Source organism: Mirounga angustirostris, unplaced genomic scaffold (genome assembly GCF_029215605.1).
Source record: "Mirounga angustirostris isolate CCGP_5_RB_7025 unplaced genomic scaffold, mMirAng1.0.hap1 SCAF_10, whole genome shotgun sequence".
Lineage (NCBI taxonomy): Eukaryota > Metazoa > Chordata > Mammalia > Carnivora > Phocidae > Mirounga > Mirounga angustirostris.
In genome coordinates this window covers 71,805,450-71,823,467 of record NW_026991718.1, presented here as the reverse complement: position 1 = coordinate 71,823,467, position 18,018 = coordinate 71,805,450, and the positions used below count along the sequence as shown (strand labels likewise).

General features: G+C 41.6%; 1 protein-coding gene across 1 annotated transcript in view; it reads left to right on the top strand.

The window, feature by feature from the left end:
- The first annotated feature begins 397 nt into the window (after positions 1 to 397).
- MSH2 (mutS homolog 2) overlaps positions 398 to 18,018 on the top strand; it is an 80,862-nt gene continuing 63,241 nt past the window's right edge. The window contains exons 1-4 of the mRNA XM_045885046.3: positions 398 to 669; positions 10,342 to 10,496; positions 14,524 to 14,802; positions 16,364 to 16,510. Of these exons, the coding sequence (XP_045741002.1) occupies positions 459 to 669; positions 10,342 to 10,496; positions 14,524 to 14,802; positions 16,364 to 16,510 (792 nt within the window). The 5' untranslated portion in view covers positions 398 to 458. The remainder of the gene's footprint in view (positions 670 to 10,341; positions 10,497 to 14,523; positions 14,803 to 16,363; positions 16,511 to 18,018) is intronic.

Sequence of the window (18,018 nt, the reverse complement as noted above, 5' to 3'; positions counted from 1 at the left end):
AAAAAATGTAGTGATGGGGAAAAAGGCTGGTTTTTCCTTGTTCTCGAGGTTCTTTCTGATTTCACTCTCATGCTTCCGAGTACTAAACTCAAAACCGCCAGAGCGGCCCACCTGGCCGCCTTCCCTAACTACCTCTCCACCCGGATTCCACCCGAGCACTGCAGAAACACCTGGACCTGAAATCTTTTAAGGATGTCCGTCTGCCAGGGTCGGCGCGCGACCTAGGTTTACGCGTGCGCAGTAGACAGAATTACCAGCGTGCGCGGGAAGCTGGGCCGCGTCCGCCTATGATTGGCTGCCGAGGCGGACTCCCACCCACCGAAACGCAGCGGTGGTTGTGATTGGGTGTCTCAGCAAAGGCCGGACGCCGCACGGGAGGGAGGGAAGGGAGGCGGGAAACAGCTTAGGGGGTGCGGGGTCGCGCAGTTCCTTGTGGCAGGCGGGGAAGAGGTTCCGAAATGGCGGTGCAGCCGAAGGAAACGCTGCAGCTGGAGAGCGCGGCCGAGGTCGGCTTCGTGCGCTTCTTCCAGGCCATGCCGGAGAAGCCGACCACCACGGTGCGGCTCTTCGACCGGGGCGACTTCTACACGGCGCACCACGAGGACGCGCTGCTGGCTGCCCGAGAAGTGTTCAAGACCCAGGGGGTAGTCAAGTACATAGGGCCGGCAGGTGAGGGCCGGGACGGCGTGGGCTCCCCTCAGGCCGCGGGTGGCGAGCGGGCTCTCGGGCGAGGAGGCACGGGGGCGGGGACGTCGGTGCCTCCCAGGGATGGCGCTTTCGCCGGCCGCTGCCCGGCCAGGTGGGGCGCCATCCGCCCCTGCCCTGCCCCCGCCCTGAGTGTGTCCCTCTGCAGCGGCCCCAGACCTGAACTAACAAGGGACACGGAGGGAGCGTCCACTCTGGCAGGCGTTTTAATATACTGTTCTTTTTAATTGCACAGCAGTCGCGTGGGTGTCTGCCCGCGGCCCCGCCTTGGCCCTGTAGATCTCCCCCGCAAACCCCGGTCCGGGAGTGAGATTTGAAATAGGGGGTTTGGGAGACCATTTCATGTCACCAATGTGGTTTTGCCCACACTCCACTTAACACCTCTGGTTCAGTGTGGGGATCTGGAACGGGTTGCTGTTAGACCTCGGACTTGGAGCCAGATTTCTCGGATTCACGTCGCGGCGCCTCCAGTTAATAGCTGTGTGGCTTTGGGCTACTCACGTATGTCTTTGCCTCAGCTCGGCATTGCGTGCCCTCCGTAATCCGACCCCATCTCCCCCGCATCATCTCTCCCTGTAAGGCTACAAACTTCTCACCCTAGGTGAGCTAGATGTTCTAGATGTTTTATGTTGATTGCTTTACTGCCCGGCATCGTTGGGATGATGGAAAGAGCATTGTGGGGGGAGTGAGGAGTCGTGGGTCCTAGTCCTGCCTTTGACACATGCAGGTGGAATGTTAATATTTCATTCATCAGACAAAAATTTGTTGAGTGCTGCTGTGTCAGGGTTATGGACACTGGGAAAGACCGTATCCCTGCCTTCACAGAGCTCACTCTAGTGGAGAGCAAGGCAGAAATAAACAATAATTGAAGGTGAAGAACTGTGGAGGTGTGCACCATAGCAAGTTGTTGGAAGAGGCATAGAAACAGGAATGGCAACAATTGGAGACCACAGAAGCAGCATTGGATGAGAAGCTAAATTCCACTTGAGTCTTGAAGGACTAGACGTTTGCTGGGGAGAGGGCCTGAAAGGGGGCAGATTGGTGTCTCTGGAGCAGAGAACCTGGAGGAGGGTAGCCCAGGTGGGTGGGGTCAGAGGATGAAAGGCTTTTTGTTGTTGTTGTACTGAGTTGAAATTTTATGCTGTAGGCCCAGAGGTTGGATGACAAGGTGGAGTGGTGTGTTGGATGTTTGGCTGTAAGATGGGGGATGGGTTAGAAGGGGCAAGAGGAGAGAGATTAGGATCAGTGAAGACCAGCCAGAAGTAGTGAGGGATGGCTTCATAGTTGATGATGGTCTAAGTTCCTTTCCAGTTTTAAACTTATTCAAGGCTAGTGCACTTAGCTCTCCTATTTTTGTATTATGCAGTTTAGAATAACTTAAGTATTTAATATGATGTAAAAAGTTATAAACGTCCTTGTATGTTTGTGTAAATTGAATCACTGATTTTTCTAAGCACCTGTTAATGATTCTAATGCTTTTATTTTTCTAATTTAGATTATGAAAGGAATAATGGATGCTAAGCATTACACCCATTTATTGGGAAGGAAATTTAGTATGAATATCCAGAATCTTCTATACTGGAGTATAGACTTTTAAAAAACAAAAATTTTCCTTTCATTGCTCTTGAAGGTTAAAATGTAGGTGTTTACTGGGCACATTTCTAAGAATAATCTAGACAGTCACCTCCTATTCATGTTGAGAATAGTGTTAAAGGTGAATTTAACTTTTCAGAGATTAGCAAGTAAATGTGAGTTATTCCTAAGCATGTAGTTCTTAGGTTAGACGTTTATGCCAAACACACATTTTAGGTAGAAGATTGTCCTAATATGTGTTTGGGTAGGATAATAACAGTAAAAAAATTTTTTTTTTTTTAAAGATTTTATTTATTCATTTGAGAGAGAGAGAGCACAAGCAGGGGGAGAAGCAGAGGGAGAGGGAGAAGCAGACTCCCCTGCTGAGCTGGGAGCCCAACATGGGGCTGGATCCCAGGACCTGGTGATCGTGACTTGAGCCGAAGGCAGACACTTAACCATTTGAGCCACCCAGTTGCCCTGGATAATAACAGTTATAAAAAGATTGATCATTTGTTACTAGAAATTGGCTGAAATAAATGAAAGAAGGAGGGACTCAAAAATGTCCCAGGGATTCCCAAAGTGGGTGTCTTGAAGTTTTCACTGTGCAAGGTGCAGTGTAACTGAGCATCTTTTTAAATAATGTAAGGCTGCCAATACTTGTTTCTTGGGAGGAATTTTCCTTCATTTTATTATTTTACCATTTAGGTAAAGGGTTAACAAAACCTTTTCCTGTGCTTCTCTATTCCACCTGGAAACCGTGATCAAGTTAAGAAGGTTAGTTACGTTTCTAGGCAGCATTGCTTATTGCAGAAATGACCCTAGATTGGTAAATTATATCTGGACTGTAGCGCCTGATGAACTATAAATACCTGATGAGGATCCCATGCACTTGCGCTTGAGGCAAATCTCGGAGCCTGTGACCTTTCCAGCATTCTTTAGCATTCAAACTTGTCTCTGACTATAGAAAGCAGAAATTGTTAGAACTCCCTCAGTTTCCTGTCCTCAAACCTATACTTTTTATTTTTTTAATATAACTGGTTTGTTGAGGTATTATTCACATATAATATGATTCACACATTTATTTATTTTTGATTCACACATATAAAGTATACATTTCAGTGTTTTGTTTTATAATTCAGGGGTTTTTAGTATATTCACAAAGTTAAGCAACCATCATCACAGTACATCTTTTTTTTTTAAGATTTTATTTATTTGAGAGAGGGAATGAGCGAGAGAGAGCATGAGAGAGGGGGGAGGGTCAGAGGGAGAAGCAGACTCCTTCCTCAGCAGGGAGCCTGATGTGGGACTCGATCCCGGGACTCTAGGATCATGACCTGAGCCACCAGGCGCCCCATTTTTTTTTTTTTTAAAGTAGGCTCCATGCCCGGTGTGGAGCCCAACATGGGGCTTGAACTCAACGACCCTGAGATCAAGACCTGAGCTGAGATAAGATTTGGACACTCAACTGACTGAGCCACCCAAGTGCCCCACCACAGTGCATCTTATTTATTTATTTTTATTTATTTTTTTAAGTAATCTCTATACCCAACATGGGGCTCAACCTCGACCCTGAGATCAAGAGTTGGATGGATGCTCTACTGACTGAGCCAGCCAGGTACCCCCACAGTAAATTTTTAAAACATTTTTGTCCCCAAAAGAAACCGTGTACCCATTAGCAGTCACCCCCCCCCCCCCCCCCCCCAGTTCTCCCAATGCTAGGCAACCACTAACTTGCCATCTCTCTAGATTTGCTTATTCTGGACATTTCATAAAAATGGAATCATAAGGGCGCCTGGGTGGCTCAGTTTGTTAAGCATCTGCCTTCGGCTCAGGTCATGATCCCAGGGTCTTGGGATCAAGTCCCACATTGGGCTCCCTGCTCAGCGGGAAGTATGCTTCTCCCTCTACCTCTGCCCCTCCCCCTGCTCATGCGTGCATGCGTGCACTCTCAAATAAATAAAAATTAAAAAAAAAAATGGAATCATAAAATATGTGGTCTTTCATGACTGGCTTCTTTAACTTTTCAAGATTTATCTCTGCTATCAGTACTTTATTCCTTTTTATTGCCAAATAATATTCTACTGTATGGATATACCATATCTTGGTTTTATCCATTTTCCAGTTCACAGACATTTGGGTTATTTCCTGAACCTATACTTTCTAATTTCATCTGTACCCATTCTTTCCTCCCTGTTGTGCCAGTGAAGAGATGAGCCTTTTGCTTTGGTCTGGATCCCAATCCTGTCTTCTCAGAGGTAGCTTTCTGTTTCCTCTATCTGGCTCATTCTATTCGCATTTAGACTTACATCTTTTTAGCTACTTTTAATCTTCAACTTCTAGTGCTCACAGTGTTATAAAAAAGCCCTGTGAGATGGGTTAGTACCTAGCTCCAATTTATAAATAAGGAATGTGAGTCACTGAAAAAGAAAGTTACTTAGTTTGTGCATCTTTTGTTGTCAAAACTCAACTTAGAAAGCATCTCCATTTGGAAGCCTTTGTTAATTCCCATGTTAAGACTGCCTGGTTAGCTGCCCTGCCCCTCTTAGGTATTCCCTGCTCTTGGATCTTCTCCTTACCTTAGACACAGCATTTATTCTACCTATTGCCTGTCTATCCCAATAGACTGAAAGCTCTTAGAGAGCAGGATCTATGTTTTAACTAATGTCTGCCTCTGAACCCTAGCCCCTGGGACAACGTCCACATGTAGCAGGCACATGGTAATTGTCAGGTGAATGATGTTGGGGTCTCCAAATTATTCTTGAAGAGAAGAATCTTGTATGAACCTGAGGCTATTCCTTCTGCTGTACCCCAGGTGGAGGCTGGGTAGCTTTCTGTTCCTGTTCCCCTTATTTCACACCAGGAGGTCAGTTTTACTTCCTAGCTGGTTAGACAAAGCCTACAATGCCAGTCTCTTCACCAGCAACATAGAGTAGCTATACTTTAGATGCTTGTCAGTAAATAAGACTTAATGCACTGCCACCCAGTATGTCACAGAAACTCCTTTGAGAGAAATAGTATCTTTGGAGGATAACCTTGGCAGCTGGGCAGCCTGATTGTACATTAGCAATGGAGATAGGGGAGGCCATGGAGGGAGGGGAATCACCTCATTTGTCTCTTCACCCCACCCACTCTTAAGAAATCACCACTGTTATGAATCTGTGTTCCTGTTGTTGAAAGCGTCAGTATTAAAGAGACCAGATTGCTCTGGATTCTTCCTATCTAGAACCAGGTAGATAACATTGATGTGCAAAGTAGTTGGGTATAAGAGGGAGTGGTGGGCCTTGTGGATCTGAGAGTGCTTGTTCATCCTGTGATGGCATTCAGTTTCAGGTACTTTAAAAACCGTGTGCTGTTAAGACAGTTCTCCAGGCACATCCTACTGGTTTAATGACTTAAGAGCTATTTCAGAATTTTGCCAGACTAATGTTTTTTTTTCCCTCTCAGATTTGTTTTTGCTGAGTTGGACTTTACATTTTGCCTTTTAATTTAAAGGATGATGTGAAAAACAGTGGGGTTTTTTTTGTTTTGTTTTGTTTTTGTTTTTTGTTTTGTTTTTTTTTAAAGATTTATTTGACAGAGAGAGAGAGCGAGAGAAGGAACACAAGCAGGGGGAGTGGGAGAGGGAGAAGCAGGCTGCCCGCAGCGCAGGGAGCCCGATGTGGGGCTCGATCCCAGGACTCCGGGATCATGACCTGAGCCGAAGGCAGACGCTTAATGAGTGAGCCACCCAGGCGCCCTGTTTTCTTTTTTTAAAGATTTTATTTATTTATTTGATGGAGAGAGACACAGCGAGAGAGGGAACACAAGCAGGGGGAGTGGGAAAGGGAGAAGCAAATTTCTCACAGAGCAGGGAGCCCGATGCGGGGCTCGATCCCAGGACCCTGGGATCATGACCTGAGCCGAAGGCAGACGCTTAACAACTGAGCCACCCAGGTGCCCCTGAGAAACAGTGGTTTTGAACTCTTGTGTTTACTGGAAGTTGCTGGTAATACAGTGGTGTTTATCAGTGCCTTTAGGTAGGAGAAATTCTCTGATTTTGTATTAACTCTAGTGTGCTGCTTTTCCTTTCCTTTCCTTTTCTTTTTCTTTTTCTTTTCTTTTTTTTAAAGATTTTATTTGTTAGACCCAGCCCTAGCAGGGGTAAGGGGCAGAGGGAGAGAGAGAATCTAAAGTGGACTCCACACAGAACCCAGCTTGGGGCTCGATCTCACAACCATGAGATCATGGCCTCAGCCAAAACCAAGAGTTGGAAACTTAACTGACTGAGCCACCCAGGTGCTTCTGCTGCTTTTCTTGAGCAAGTTTTTTTTCCCTTCATTTTTATTTTTATGACATCTTTATAATGAATAATGTTACTCATGTCGAATTCAACTGGATGGATTGGTAGGGTGACCGACCGGTCATTCTGATTTGCTTGGGACCCAGGGGGCTCCTGGGACATTGGACTTTGAGTATTAAAACTAAAAGAGGCTCGGGCAAAATGGGATGAGTGCTAGGCAAAACCAGGAAATTATTTATTAATTATTTTTAAAGATTTTATTTATTTGACAGAGGGAGAGAGCACAAGCAGGGGGAGCGGCAGGCAGAGGAGAAGCAGGCTTCCCGCTGAGCAGGGAGCCTGATGTGGGGCTTGATCCCAGGACCCCGGGATCATGACCCGAGCCGAAAGTAGATGCGTAACCTACTGACCACCCAGGCGCCCCCAAACCAGGAAATAATTTAGATAGGGCCGACCATTCCACTCAGGTTCTGATCCTGAGTGAGTGTTAGTTGGGAGATAAAAGTCTGTTGCAGGCTGGAGGCCTTCGGTCTCGCACATGCTTCTGAGAATGTGAGTACAGGCCTTGTTGAATGGGATTCTAGAGTAAACATAATTTTCATATAACTTGCTTTCTAAATGCAAGCTAAAAAAATAAAAAAAGCTAAAAAAAAAATGCAAGCTAAAGAAACAGCAGTCTATTCAAGTTTCTAAGAAAATGACTGTTAAACATACTGAGTTGAAAACTGGTGGCCTACATAGTATTTTGCTCTAAGTTTGAACTGATTGCCTGTATTTTAAAGATGGGGAGATTTCAGGGAAAAAATTCATATTTTGAGCTGCTTCTGGAAAATCTGCACAGTTGAAAACTCGGGGTGTAAATATCCCTGCAGTTCAGCAACGGGTTTGGAGCTGAGTGGTTGCTCTCTCTGACATAGTCTAGATTCCTCCTTTACCCTGATGTGCTTTCCTTCTTTTGTCACTGTTTCCACCACTTCATATGGTCTCTTTTGAAGCCACTTGTCATGTCAGCTCTGTTGTTGCTCTTCTTTTGGCTTCCTTTGCTTGTTTGGTACCTGCCCGGTCCCTGTAGATATTTGTTTGCCAGTCCTGGGTGAGGTAATGAGGAATGTTCTAGGGAAGAACCTTAGGCAAGAAGTGAGCCCTTTTTCAGGGTGTCTGACAGTGGGAATTCTTGCTAGTACTTGTAACTAATGAAAGGGATATTGGAAGTCTCAGCTGTCCTTAGCTGTACAAAACAATTGCCTTATGTCATTTATTTATTTATTTATTTATTTAAAGATTTTATTTATTTATTTGAGACAGAATGAGAGGGAGGAGGGTCAGAGGGAGAAGCAGACTCCCTGCCAAGCAGGGAGCCCGATGCGGGACTCGATCCGGGGACTCCAGGATCATGACCTGAGCTGAAGGCAGTCGCCCAACCGACTGAGCCACCCAGGCGCCCCGCCTTATGTCATTTAATTAATCTTTATGCTTGTTTATGTTTGATATGTGTACTTGGCATGATCTGTTATTAAATTTAGGTTACAGGAGCACCTGGGTGACTCAGTTGTTAAACGTCTGCCTTAGGCTCAGGTTATGATCCCGGGTTTCAGGAATCGAGCCCTGCATCGGGCTCCTTGCTTCGTGGGAAGCCTGCTTCTCCCTCTCCCACTCCCACTCCCCCTGCTTGTGTTCCCTTTCTCACTGTGTCTCTTTCTGTCAGATAAATAAATAAAATCTTTTAAAAAATTCAGGTTACATCTTTTTTATTTTTTTTTTTTCAAAGATTTATTTATTTGACAGAGAGTATGTGAGCACTCACACAGGTAGGCCAAGCAGCAGGCAGAGGGAGAGGGAGAAGCAGACTCCCTGCTGATCAGGGAGCCCGATGTGGGACTCAATCACAGGACCCTGGGATCATGACCTGAGCCAAAGGCAGATGCTTAACCACCTGAGCCACCCAGACGCCCCTTAGATTAAATCTTTAATAAGATCCAGAATTGTCAGCATAATCTACAAGTATCACCTTTATTTTTATTTATTTTAAAATATTTATTAGAGAACAAGCGAGAGCACAAGCAGGGGGAGAGGGAGAAGCAGGCTCTCCCCGCTGAGCAGAGAGCCCGATGTGGGGCTGGATCCCAGGATCCTGGGATCATGACCGGAACTGAAGGCAGCTACTTAATTGACTGAGCCACCCAGAACCTCCAAGTATTACCTTTAAATGAATAATTGGTATTACCTCTCCTGTATGAAAACTGAGTTTTTATTCCATTTGGTGGTATGGGTGATTTTATTAATTTTGTAGGAAATTGATAATTGCAAATCAAAACTAAGGTGGGACACTTCCCTATCTAATAAGAGTTCTTGACCTTGGCACTATTGATATTTTGGACTGAATAATTTGTTGTTGTAAGGGGCTATCCTGTGCATGTTTAACAGCAACTCTGCCTCACCATTAGATTCCATTAGTACTCCCCTTTCCTCCGTCCCCCAGTTGTGACAACCCAAATGTTCCCAGACATTGGCAGATGTCTGCTCGAGAAGCAAGATTGTTCCCAGTTGAGTAGTGATCTAAGATAAAGACCAGGAAGTTTTAAAACTCTTGTTGATTGGATAGGGGAAATAGATGCACTCATACTTATGGATGATAGTATTAATTGCCACAGCCAACCAAGGAGAATAGTCTGGCAATATTTATCAAAATTACTCATATTCTTTGATAATTTCCAGTTTTGGGGCTTTATCTTACAGATGTACTCACATGTTTGGAGAGTGAAGCATGTACAAGATTATTTATGCAGCATTGTTGTAATAGCAGAGACTGGAAACAACCTATATGTCCATCAGTAAGACTAAATTATAGAACATCCTCAGAGTCATTGGAATGTTTGCAGCTGTAAACAGAAAGGAGCTGATTGTACTGATGAACAACCTCCAGAATATATTAAAATTAAAAAAAGCCAAGATATAGAACAGTGTTTGTAGTATGCATTTACTGATATAAGAGAGGAACAAAGTAATGCTTGTGTGCACAGCTTGTGTTTGGGAATATATTTTATAAACTTGATAGCACTTGGCTGGTGAATTGGATGTGTAGGCTATTGGTGAAAGGGAAGTCTCCTTTGCTGTACTTTTTTGAACCTTTGAATTTTGATCTGTGTTGCTTAGAACATTTTGCAGTGAATAATGACTAATTCACTTTTATGGATTTTTTGGAAAAAGCTTAATTCTGTACAAGTACTAATATAGTTACAAGACTTTTATTCAGACTTCTGAGAAACTAATTATAAGAAAGGACAAGTAAGTTTAGCTATATATGTATATATTCATTCTTTTATCTTTGTATCTTCTTAATTTTTTAATTTGATGTGTAGGTTCCACAGAAGGGGGCTGAGTGGGGTGCTACATCTCTTCACCTTTTTATACCCTTCAACTGGGACGAGTAATAAGTTCTTTTTTTTAAAGATTTTATTTATTTATTTGAGAGAGAGAGAATGAGAGAGAGCGAGTACATGAGAGGGGGGAGGGTCAGAGGGAGAAGCAGACTCCCTGCCGAGCAGGGAGCCCGATGCGGGACTCAATCCAGGGACTCCAGGATCATGACCTGAGCCGAAGGCAGTTGCTTAACCAACTGAGCCACCCAGGCGCCCCAATAAGTTCTTGATAAATAGTTTATTGAAGGAATGAATTACTGAGAGAAGAATTTAGCTTCAGGGGAGCCATTGTTTTGAGTACTTGAACACTTACTACTTTAAATCCTCAAATCTGTAACATGTATTTTTAATATTTTTCTTTAGGAACAAAGACTCTGGAGAGTGTTGTGCTTAGTAAAATGAATTTTGAATCTTTTGTAAAAGATCTTCTTCTAGTTCGACAGTACAGAGTTGAAGTTTATAAGAATAGAGCTGGAAATAAGGCCTCAAAGGAGAATGATTGGTATTTGGCATTTAAGGTAATTATCTTCCTCTTTAATTTGGTTATGATTTTTAAGAGTAGAAAAAATAATGATGTGGGGGAATTCTATTGTGTGTTTTAATATTTTAACCAGGTTGTGATAATAAAATGTTTTGAGAAATAAATATTCTTTAGCATGTGGTTTTTAAAATCACAGTTTAATAGCAATTTAGAAATTCAGTAAATCCATATTATGAAAATGTGAGCTTAGTCAGTATCCCTGAAACCTAAATAAAATAGACTTTATATAAAATTGAATACCAGCATTAAACAAAGATTTGATTTTACTGTTTTTAAAGTAGTATCACACAGATTTACTGTATCCCAAATATCTCATTTATACACATTTGTTTTTTAAGATTAAAAAAAAATTTTTTTTGAAGATTTTATTTCTTTATTTGCAAGAGACAGACAGCATGAGTGGGAGGGGCAGAGGGAGAGGGAGAGAGAGAATCTCAAGCAGACTCCACGTTGAGCATGGAGCCAGACGTGGGGCTCTATCCCAGTACCCTTAGATCATGACCTAATCAAGAGTCAGACGCTTAACAGACTGAGCCACCCAGGCACCCTATTTTTATTTTTAAAGGTTTATTTATTTGAGGGGCGCCTGGGTGGCTCAGTCAGTTAAGCGTCTGCCTTCAGCTCAGGACATGATCCCAGGGTCCTGGGATCGAGCCCCACGTTGGGCTCCTGCTTGTGCTTTCTCCCTATCCTGTTCTCTTTCTCTCTCTCTCAAATAAAATCTTTTAAAAAAAAAAAAAAGATTTTTTTATTTGAGAAAGAGCTCGAGAGCAAGTTAGGGGAGGGACAGAGGGAGAGATTTTCAAGCAGACTCCTCACTGAGCAGGAGCCCCAAGGCCAGCTCAATCTCATAACCTTGAGATCATGACCTGAGCAGAAATCAAGAGTCTGGCACTTAACCGGCTAAGCCACCCAGGCATCCCCCCTTTTTTATTATCAAATTTTTTTTATTTTTTAAACTTTATTAATTTTTTTTTTAAAGATGTTATTTATTTGAGAGAGAGAGAATGAGAGACAGAGAGCATGAGAGGGAGGAGGGTCAGAGGGAGAAGCAGACTCCCTGCCGAGCAGGGAGCCCAATGCAGGACTCGATCCAGGGACTCCAGGGTCATGACCTGAGCCGAAGGCAGTCGCCCAACCAACTGAGCCACCCAGGTGCCCCTAAACTTTATGAATTTAAAATAATCTCTGCACCCAAGGTGGGGCTTGAATTTACAATCGAGTCACGTGCCAGCCAGGCGCCCCTCATTTGTACACATTTGTAATGTGTTTGTATCTTTGTATGTCCTTTCTCTTCCATTAACTTTATAATTTTTTATAAGTCAGGGACTTTAATGGTGATCATATTTCTTGGTGTCCCTAGAAAGGCTCATTGACATGAATGCTTCTATGCCTTCATGGACCATACTAGTGCTATTTTGTTTTGTATAATGATACCTTCATAGTTAGTCTGTAAGGTCCTGTGTTTGATGTTCAAAGGCAGTGCCTGCAGAGTAGGTTCCCAGTAGTAGGTTCCCAATAATACTGGAATAAATTAATGGTTAGAATGTAGTTGGGGAGGCGAGATTTATTCTCGAAAGGGAGTAAATGTGTGATAAGGGAGACAGTGCTCTGGGCTTACAGTCAGCATATGTTCTTTTCTCAGCTGTCCCTCTGGGTGTCCTTGGCAATTTTCCCAACCTTCTCTTGGATCTGTTTCTCCATAAACAGTAAAATTAGAAGGTTTTTTTTTTTTTTATGTTTTCCAATTTGAAAGTCCTTTGATTTTTTTTTTTTTTTTCTTGTGAGGTTTAATAGAATACTTAAACATTTGATCTTGGTACTACCCCAAATATAATTTTTATTTCTTTTTTAAGATTTATTTATTTATTTGTCAGAGAGAAAGAATGCAACAGGGGGAACAGCAGGCAGATGGAGAAACAGGCACCCTGCTGAGCAGGGAGCCCGATGCAGGACTCATTCCCAGGACCCTGGGACCATGACCAGAGCTGAAGACAAATGTTTAACCAACTGAGTCACCCAGGCATCCCCAAATATAATCTTCTTCAATCTTTGTTCCATAGTGTGTCCTTCTCCCCCTGCCCACCTTTGTAAATGTGGACATTTACTGAAGATTATATCTGGGTGGGAGAATTTAGCATTTAACATTATAGATTCCTGGGGATTTTCATTGGTGTTTCCCTGAGAATGGTGGGGCTTTTATTTAGAGTTTTAGCCTATGTCTTTAAAGATTTTAGTAGAAAATTGAGGGTACCACAAAGTGATGTTTTCTATCTCATTCTTCACAGAACTCAGTAACACCAAAATGTGGAATCTTAAGTTTAAGAGATTACCTTGATTATCAGCCCATCACACCTCACTCTGACATATCAGAATCCTTCAAGATGAATTCTCCTTAACCCCTACCTTTTAGGTTGGGGAAATTTTTTCAAATATTTATTTTTATCAGATTAAAAAGGTGGTATCTTCATCCTGACATGTTAAGTTCAGATCTAAAACTGCAAAAACTGATTTATCATTACATTTTTTAGCCTATTGATTCTATGATAAAGTTTAGTGATATTTAAAATAGTTGATCTCTATGATTGGTTTTTTTCTCATGTTCTCAGTGGTATGTTCAGAGCAGGAAAAAATCTTGGATACCATTTAGTTCACAGGTTACCAGTCTTAATCATTTTTAAGCACCCTCAAGAACCCAATTTTATTAGCTACTTGTTCCCTTTTGAGAGTTTTTTAAAGGTGTGCTTCATAATCTGTGCAAATCCAAAGTATACATGTAAAAGTATGATGTTTACATTTGCAATTGAATCTGCTTTTAAAATTTGAGTGCAAGATAATGCTTTTTCCATTTCAGTAAAAAAAAATTTTTTAAAGGGTGCCTGGCTGGCTCAGTTGGTAGAGCATGCAACTCTTGATCTCAGGATCATGAGTTCAAGCGTTGGGCATGGAGCCTACTTTAAGAAAAAATAATAAAATAAAAAATTTTAAAAAGATTTTAAGTAATTTTTACACCCAACATGGGGCTCAGACTCACGACCCTGAGATCAAGAGTCCCATACTCTTATGACTGAGCCAACCAGGTGCCCCCTTCCATTTCATTTTTGATCCAGATTTTAATCAACAATCCATAGTTATAAGATATTTAGAATCATGTTATAAAAAATAAATGATTGTCATGATTATGACGCTAAACACCTTCAGGAACTATTGAACTGTTGATGGCTGTTGGTTGCTTAAGATTGGCTGTCACCATGGTCATTTGGACAATTTGTGACTATCTCCTGTTTCATAGCATGGGCCGTCAGTTGCCCCCCAAAATGCCATATGCTACCAGCATATTTCAGCTTCTGATCAGGTTGAAATATGTAGTGTCACCCACTGACCTGACACAAGTTCAGCCAAAAGCAAAGAAACTTGAACCTTTAGTTGACTTGTGTAGTCTTAGAAGATTAGTCTTAGAGATTTCTAATCTTTTTGAAATATTGAAAATAGATCAAGGACCCTGTATTTGGAAATCACTGATATAGAACAATCTCTGCCTTTTACAGATAAATATATTGATAGGGAATTGACTTTCCAAGGTCAGCATTTTTAGCTAATTTTACTGGTCTCCTGTGTGGTATAGTCAGTGAAAATACTGTATGTGCAACTAATAGGTAGATATTTTCACAGGATATAGAAATCTAAGCATACCACTGATAGGATTATCACTTTGGACACCTTAATGATTATGTGTATAAATCCAGTGCCAAATTTCAAATTGAAAATCTCTTTTGATACGTTTATTTTTAGATATGACCAAGTGTCCTGAAAATAATTGGAAAAATAGGGAGGATACTTTATAGAAAATGAGGTAATAATAATTGGAATATATTGTTATAAGCAGTTTTTTGTAAGAGAAAATTTTGTTAATAAAATTGGTCAGGGTTGGGTAATGCTTGTTTACTAGTAAAATTTTAAAGTACAGTCAACAGTTCTTAAAATTTTTCTTTATCTTTGTTAAGGCTTCTCCAGGTAATCTTTCTCAGTTTGAAGACATTCTCTTTGGTAACAATGATATGTCAGCTTCCATTGGTGTCGTGGGTGTTAAAATATCTACAGTTGATGGCCAAAGACAGGTCGGAGTTGGGTATGTTGACTCCATACAGCGGAAGCTAGGACTTTGTGAGTTCCCCGACAATGATCAGTTCTCCAATTTGGAGGCTCTGCTGATTCAGATTGGACCAAAGGAATGTGTTTTACCAGGAGGAGAGACTGCTGGAGACATGGGAAAACTGAGGCAGGTAAGGGAATCAAGTTAGTGATGGAGGAAAATCTAAGCCTAGGAAAGACTAACATGATCGACACTGTTTTATTTAAAAAAAACAACAAAAACTTCAAAAGTCCATTTTTTGTATCTAAATACAGTAACGTATTTTCAGGAAAATCTTTTTTTTTTTTTAAAGATTTTTATTTATTTATTTGAGAGAGAGAGAATGAGAGACAGCACGAGAGGGAGAGGGCAGAGGGGGAAGCAGACCCCCCGCTGAGCAGGGAGCCCGATGTGGGACTCGATCCCGGGACTCCAGGATCATGACCCGAGCCAAAGGCAGTCGCTTAACCAACTGAGCCACCCAGGCGCCCCGTATTTTCAGGAAAATCTTGATGTTCATCTTTCACAGGAACTTTGTATCTTCCCCCCCCCCTTTTTTTTTTAAGATTTTATTTATTTGACAGAGAGAGACACAGTGAGAGAGGGAATACAAGCAGTGGGAGAGGGAGAAGCAGGCTTCCCGCGGAGCAGGGATCCCAATCCGGGGTTCGATCCCAGGACCCGATGATCATGACCTGAGCTGAAGGCAGACGTTTAATGACTAAGCCACCCAGGCGCCTCCTTTTTTTCCCGAAAAAGATTATATTTATTTATTTGACAGAGAGGGAGAGCAGGAACACAAGCAGGGGGAGTGGGAGAGGGAGAAGCAGGCTTCCTGCGGAGCAGGGAGCCCGATGTGGGGCTCAATCCCAGGACCCTGGGATCATGACCTGAGCCAAAGGCAGATGCCTAATGACTGAGGCACCCAGGCGCCCCAGGAACTTTGTATCTTTAAAAGGACGTTAGAACAGGCTGTTTCTTGTTGAAGACTTGTTCTGCTTCAGATCATTTCCCCCTCTCCTTCCTTCCTTCCTTCCTTCCTTCCTAAAAAAGTAACAGAATATCATCTTCAGGGGATCACAACTGATAAAAAGTAATGCTTTCACAGTTGGGGTGGGGGGAGGTTATTCAGGCCCATTAAAAAACCACCAATTTATTACTGTATTTAGCATGGGTTTATCAAATAAATAAGATGTAGGTCTTCAGGGTTGTTATTTGATAGTTCAAGTGGGACGTTTAACCTCTTATTTTACCAAGTCTTTTTAAAAAATTCTGATTATACTGATTGTGTATGTGTGTGCTTTATTTAGGTATTTAAGCGATGTTGTATCCCCTAAGGATTCTTTTCTTTTTGTGGGCCTCAAATGCCATACAGACTGCTTGGGAAAGAACAAATCTATGATGGGCATTGTTAGCATAGATAGTATCTAAGCAACATTCTACAGGTATTATTATTCTGTTAAGAGTTTTTACTATTGGGACTATTTTTTGAAAGCTTTATGTGAACTTAATTTTAAATTTTCATGGAAACTTAGCTTATAGATTTTAAAAATACTTGTTTATATGTTACCAATGTCTTGCACATTATATACAAATTTAATGTGGGTTAATAATTGGTTAAGCTGTTGCTACTGTATTTGTGGTATAGTTTTTTCTCATTTCTTTTTTAAATCCTTTTCTTGAAGTAATTTAAATTATTCCTTGTAAAATAGGTTATTCAGAGAGGAGGAATTCTGATCACAGAAAGAAAAAGAGCTGACTTTTTTACAAAAGATATTTATCAGGACCTCAACCGGTTGTTGAAAGGCAAAAAGGGAGAGCAGGTGAATAGTGCTGTCTTGCCAGAAATGGAGAATCAGGTATGTGGATTACAATACAAATTTACTCTTAAATTGTGGTCATGACTTGTAGAAGGCTGCTTGATTCATCTCTGTGAAGTTCTAAACTGTGGATCACTGATACTAATTAAGTTTATCTTTACTATGATGAAGCTTGTGAAAAATTTAAGGAAATGACTAGAAAAATTGAAACATAACCTTAAATATAATTACATTATATTTATGCAACATATATCCTTAGGGCAAGAAGAGTTTTATTGATTTCACAGGAAAGACCCCAATTACTGTCATTTAAGTGGATGAGATAGCGTAGTGGTTGTAGGGGGAAAAAAGACCTAGCACAGCATTACAATGTAGAAGTTGTGGGTTCCTTAATAAATTACTTCACCTTTATGAGAGGCAGTTTCATTTTTTGTTAAATAATTTTTTTTTAAGACCTTGCAGTTCTTAAAAAATAAATATTTTATTTACTTATTTGTCAGAGAAAGTGCACAAGCAGGGGGAGGTGCAGGCAGAGGGAGAAGCAGGCTCCCACTGAGTAAGGAGCCCGATGTGGGGCTCCATCCCAGCACCCTGGGATCATGACCTGAGCGAAAGGCAGATGCTTAACCCACTGAGCCACCTAGGCCACCCAGACATCCCTAGATCATAAATCTTAAAGGATTGTTGTGAAGAGTAGGAAGTAATAAGGGTGAAAGTATATATAATACGTGTAGTGCATAATAAATACTACATTTTTTTTAAATTAAGATTTTATTTATTTATTTGACAGAGACCAGCGAGAGAGGGAACACAAGCAGGGGGAGGGGGAGAGGAAGAAGCAGGCTCCCCGTGGAGCAGGGAGCCCGATGTGGAGTTAGATCCCAGGACCCTGGGATCGTGACCTGAGCCGAAGGCAGACGCTTAATGACTGAGCCACCCAGGCGCCCCTAAATACTACATTTTAACAGTTTGGCTAAAAAATTGGCACTGGTTATGTATGTTTCGTGGTAGAAATGAATATGGAAACAATGTAATTTTTTATGGGATTTTCACTGGTTGAAGTGTTTCTTTGTTCAAATCTTTGAGGTGAGTATGGCTTGAGATGTATTTTTACATATTTAAAAAATATTGGAAGCTCTTGATATTTGTGGGTCACTGATAAGTAAAATGAAAAATTCTATTGTATACTTAAGCGAGACAGAACAAACTTTATAACTTAGAATTCTCAGAGTAGATTTAGAACTTTATAACTTAGAATTCTCAGAGTAGATTTCAAACTAGAATGAACTGGGACTGTTAAGATTATCATGATTTTGTGGTGATTGCCTGTCACGTAATAGTTTGATTCTTTTTTTTTTTTTTTTAAGGATTTTATTTATTTATTTGACAGAGAGAGACACAGCGAGAGAGGAAACACAAGCAGGGGGAGTGGGAGAGGGAGAAACTTGGGGCTTGATCCCAGGACCCTGGGATTATAACCTGAGCCGAAGGCAGGCGCTTTACGACTGAGCCACTCAGGCACACCCTAGTTTGATTCTTATAAATTG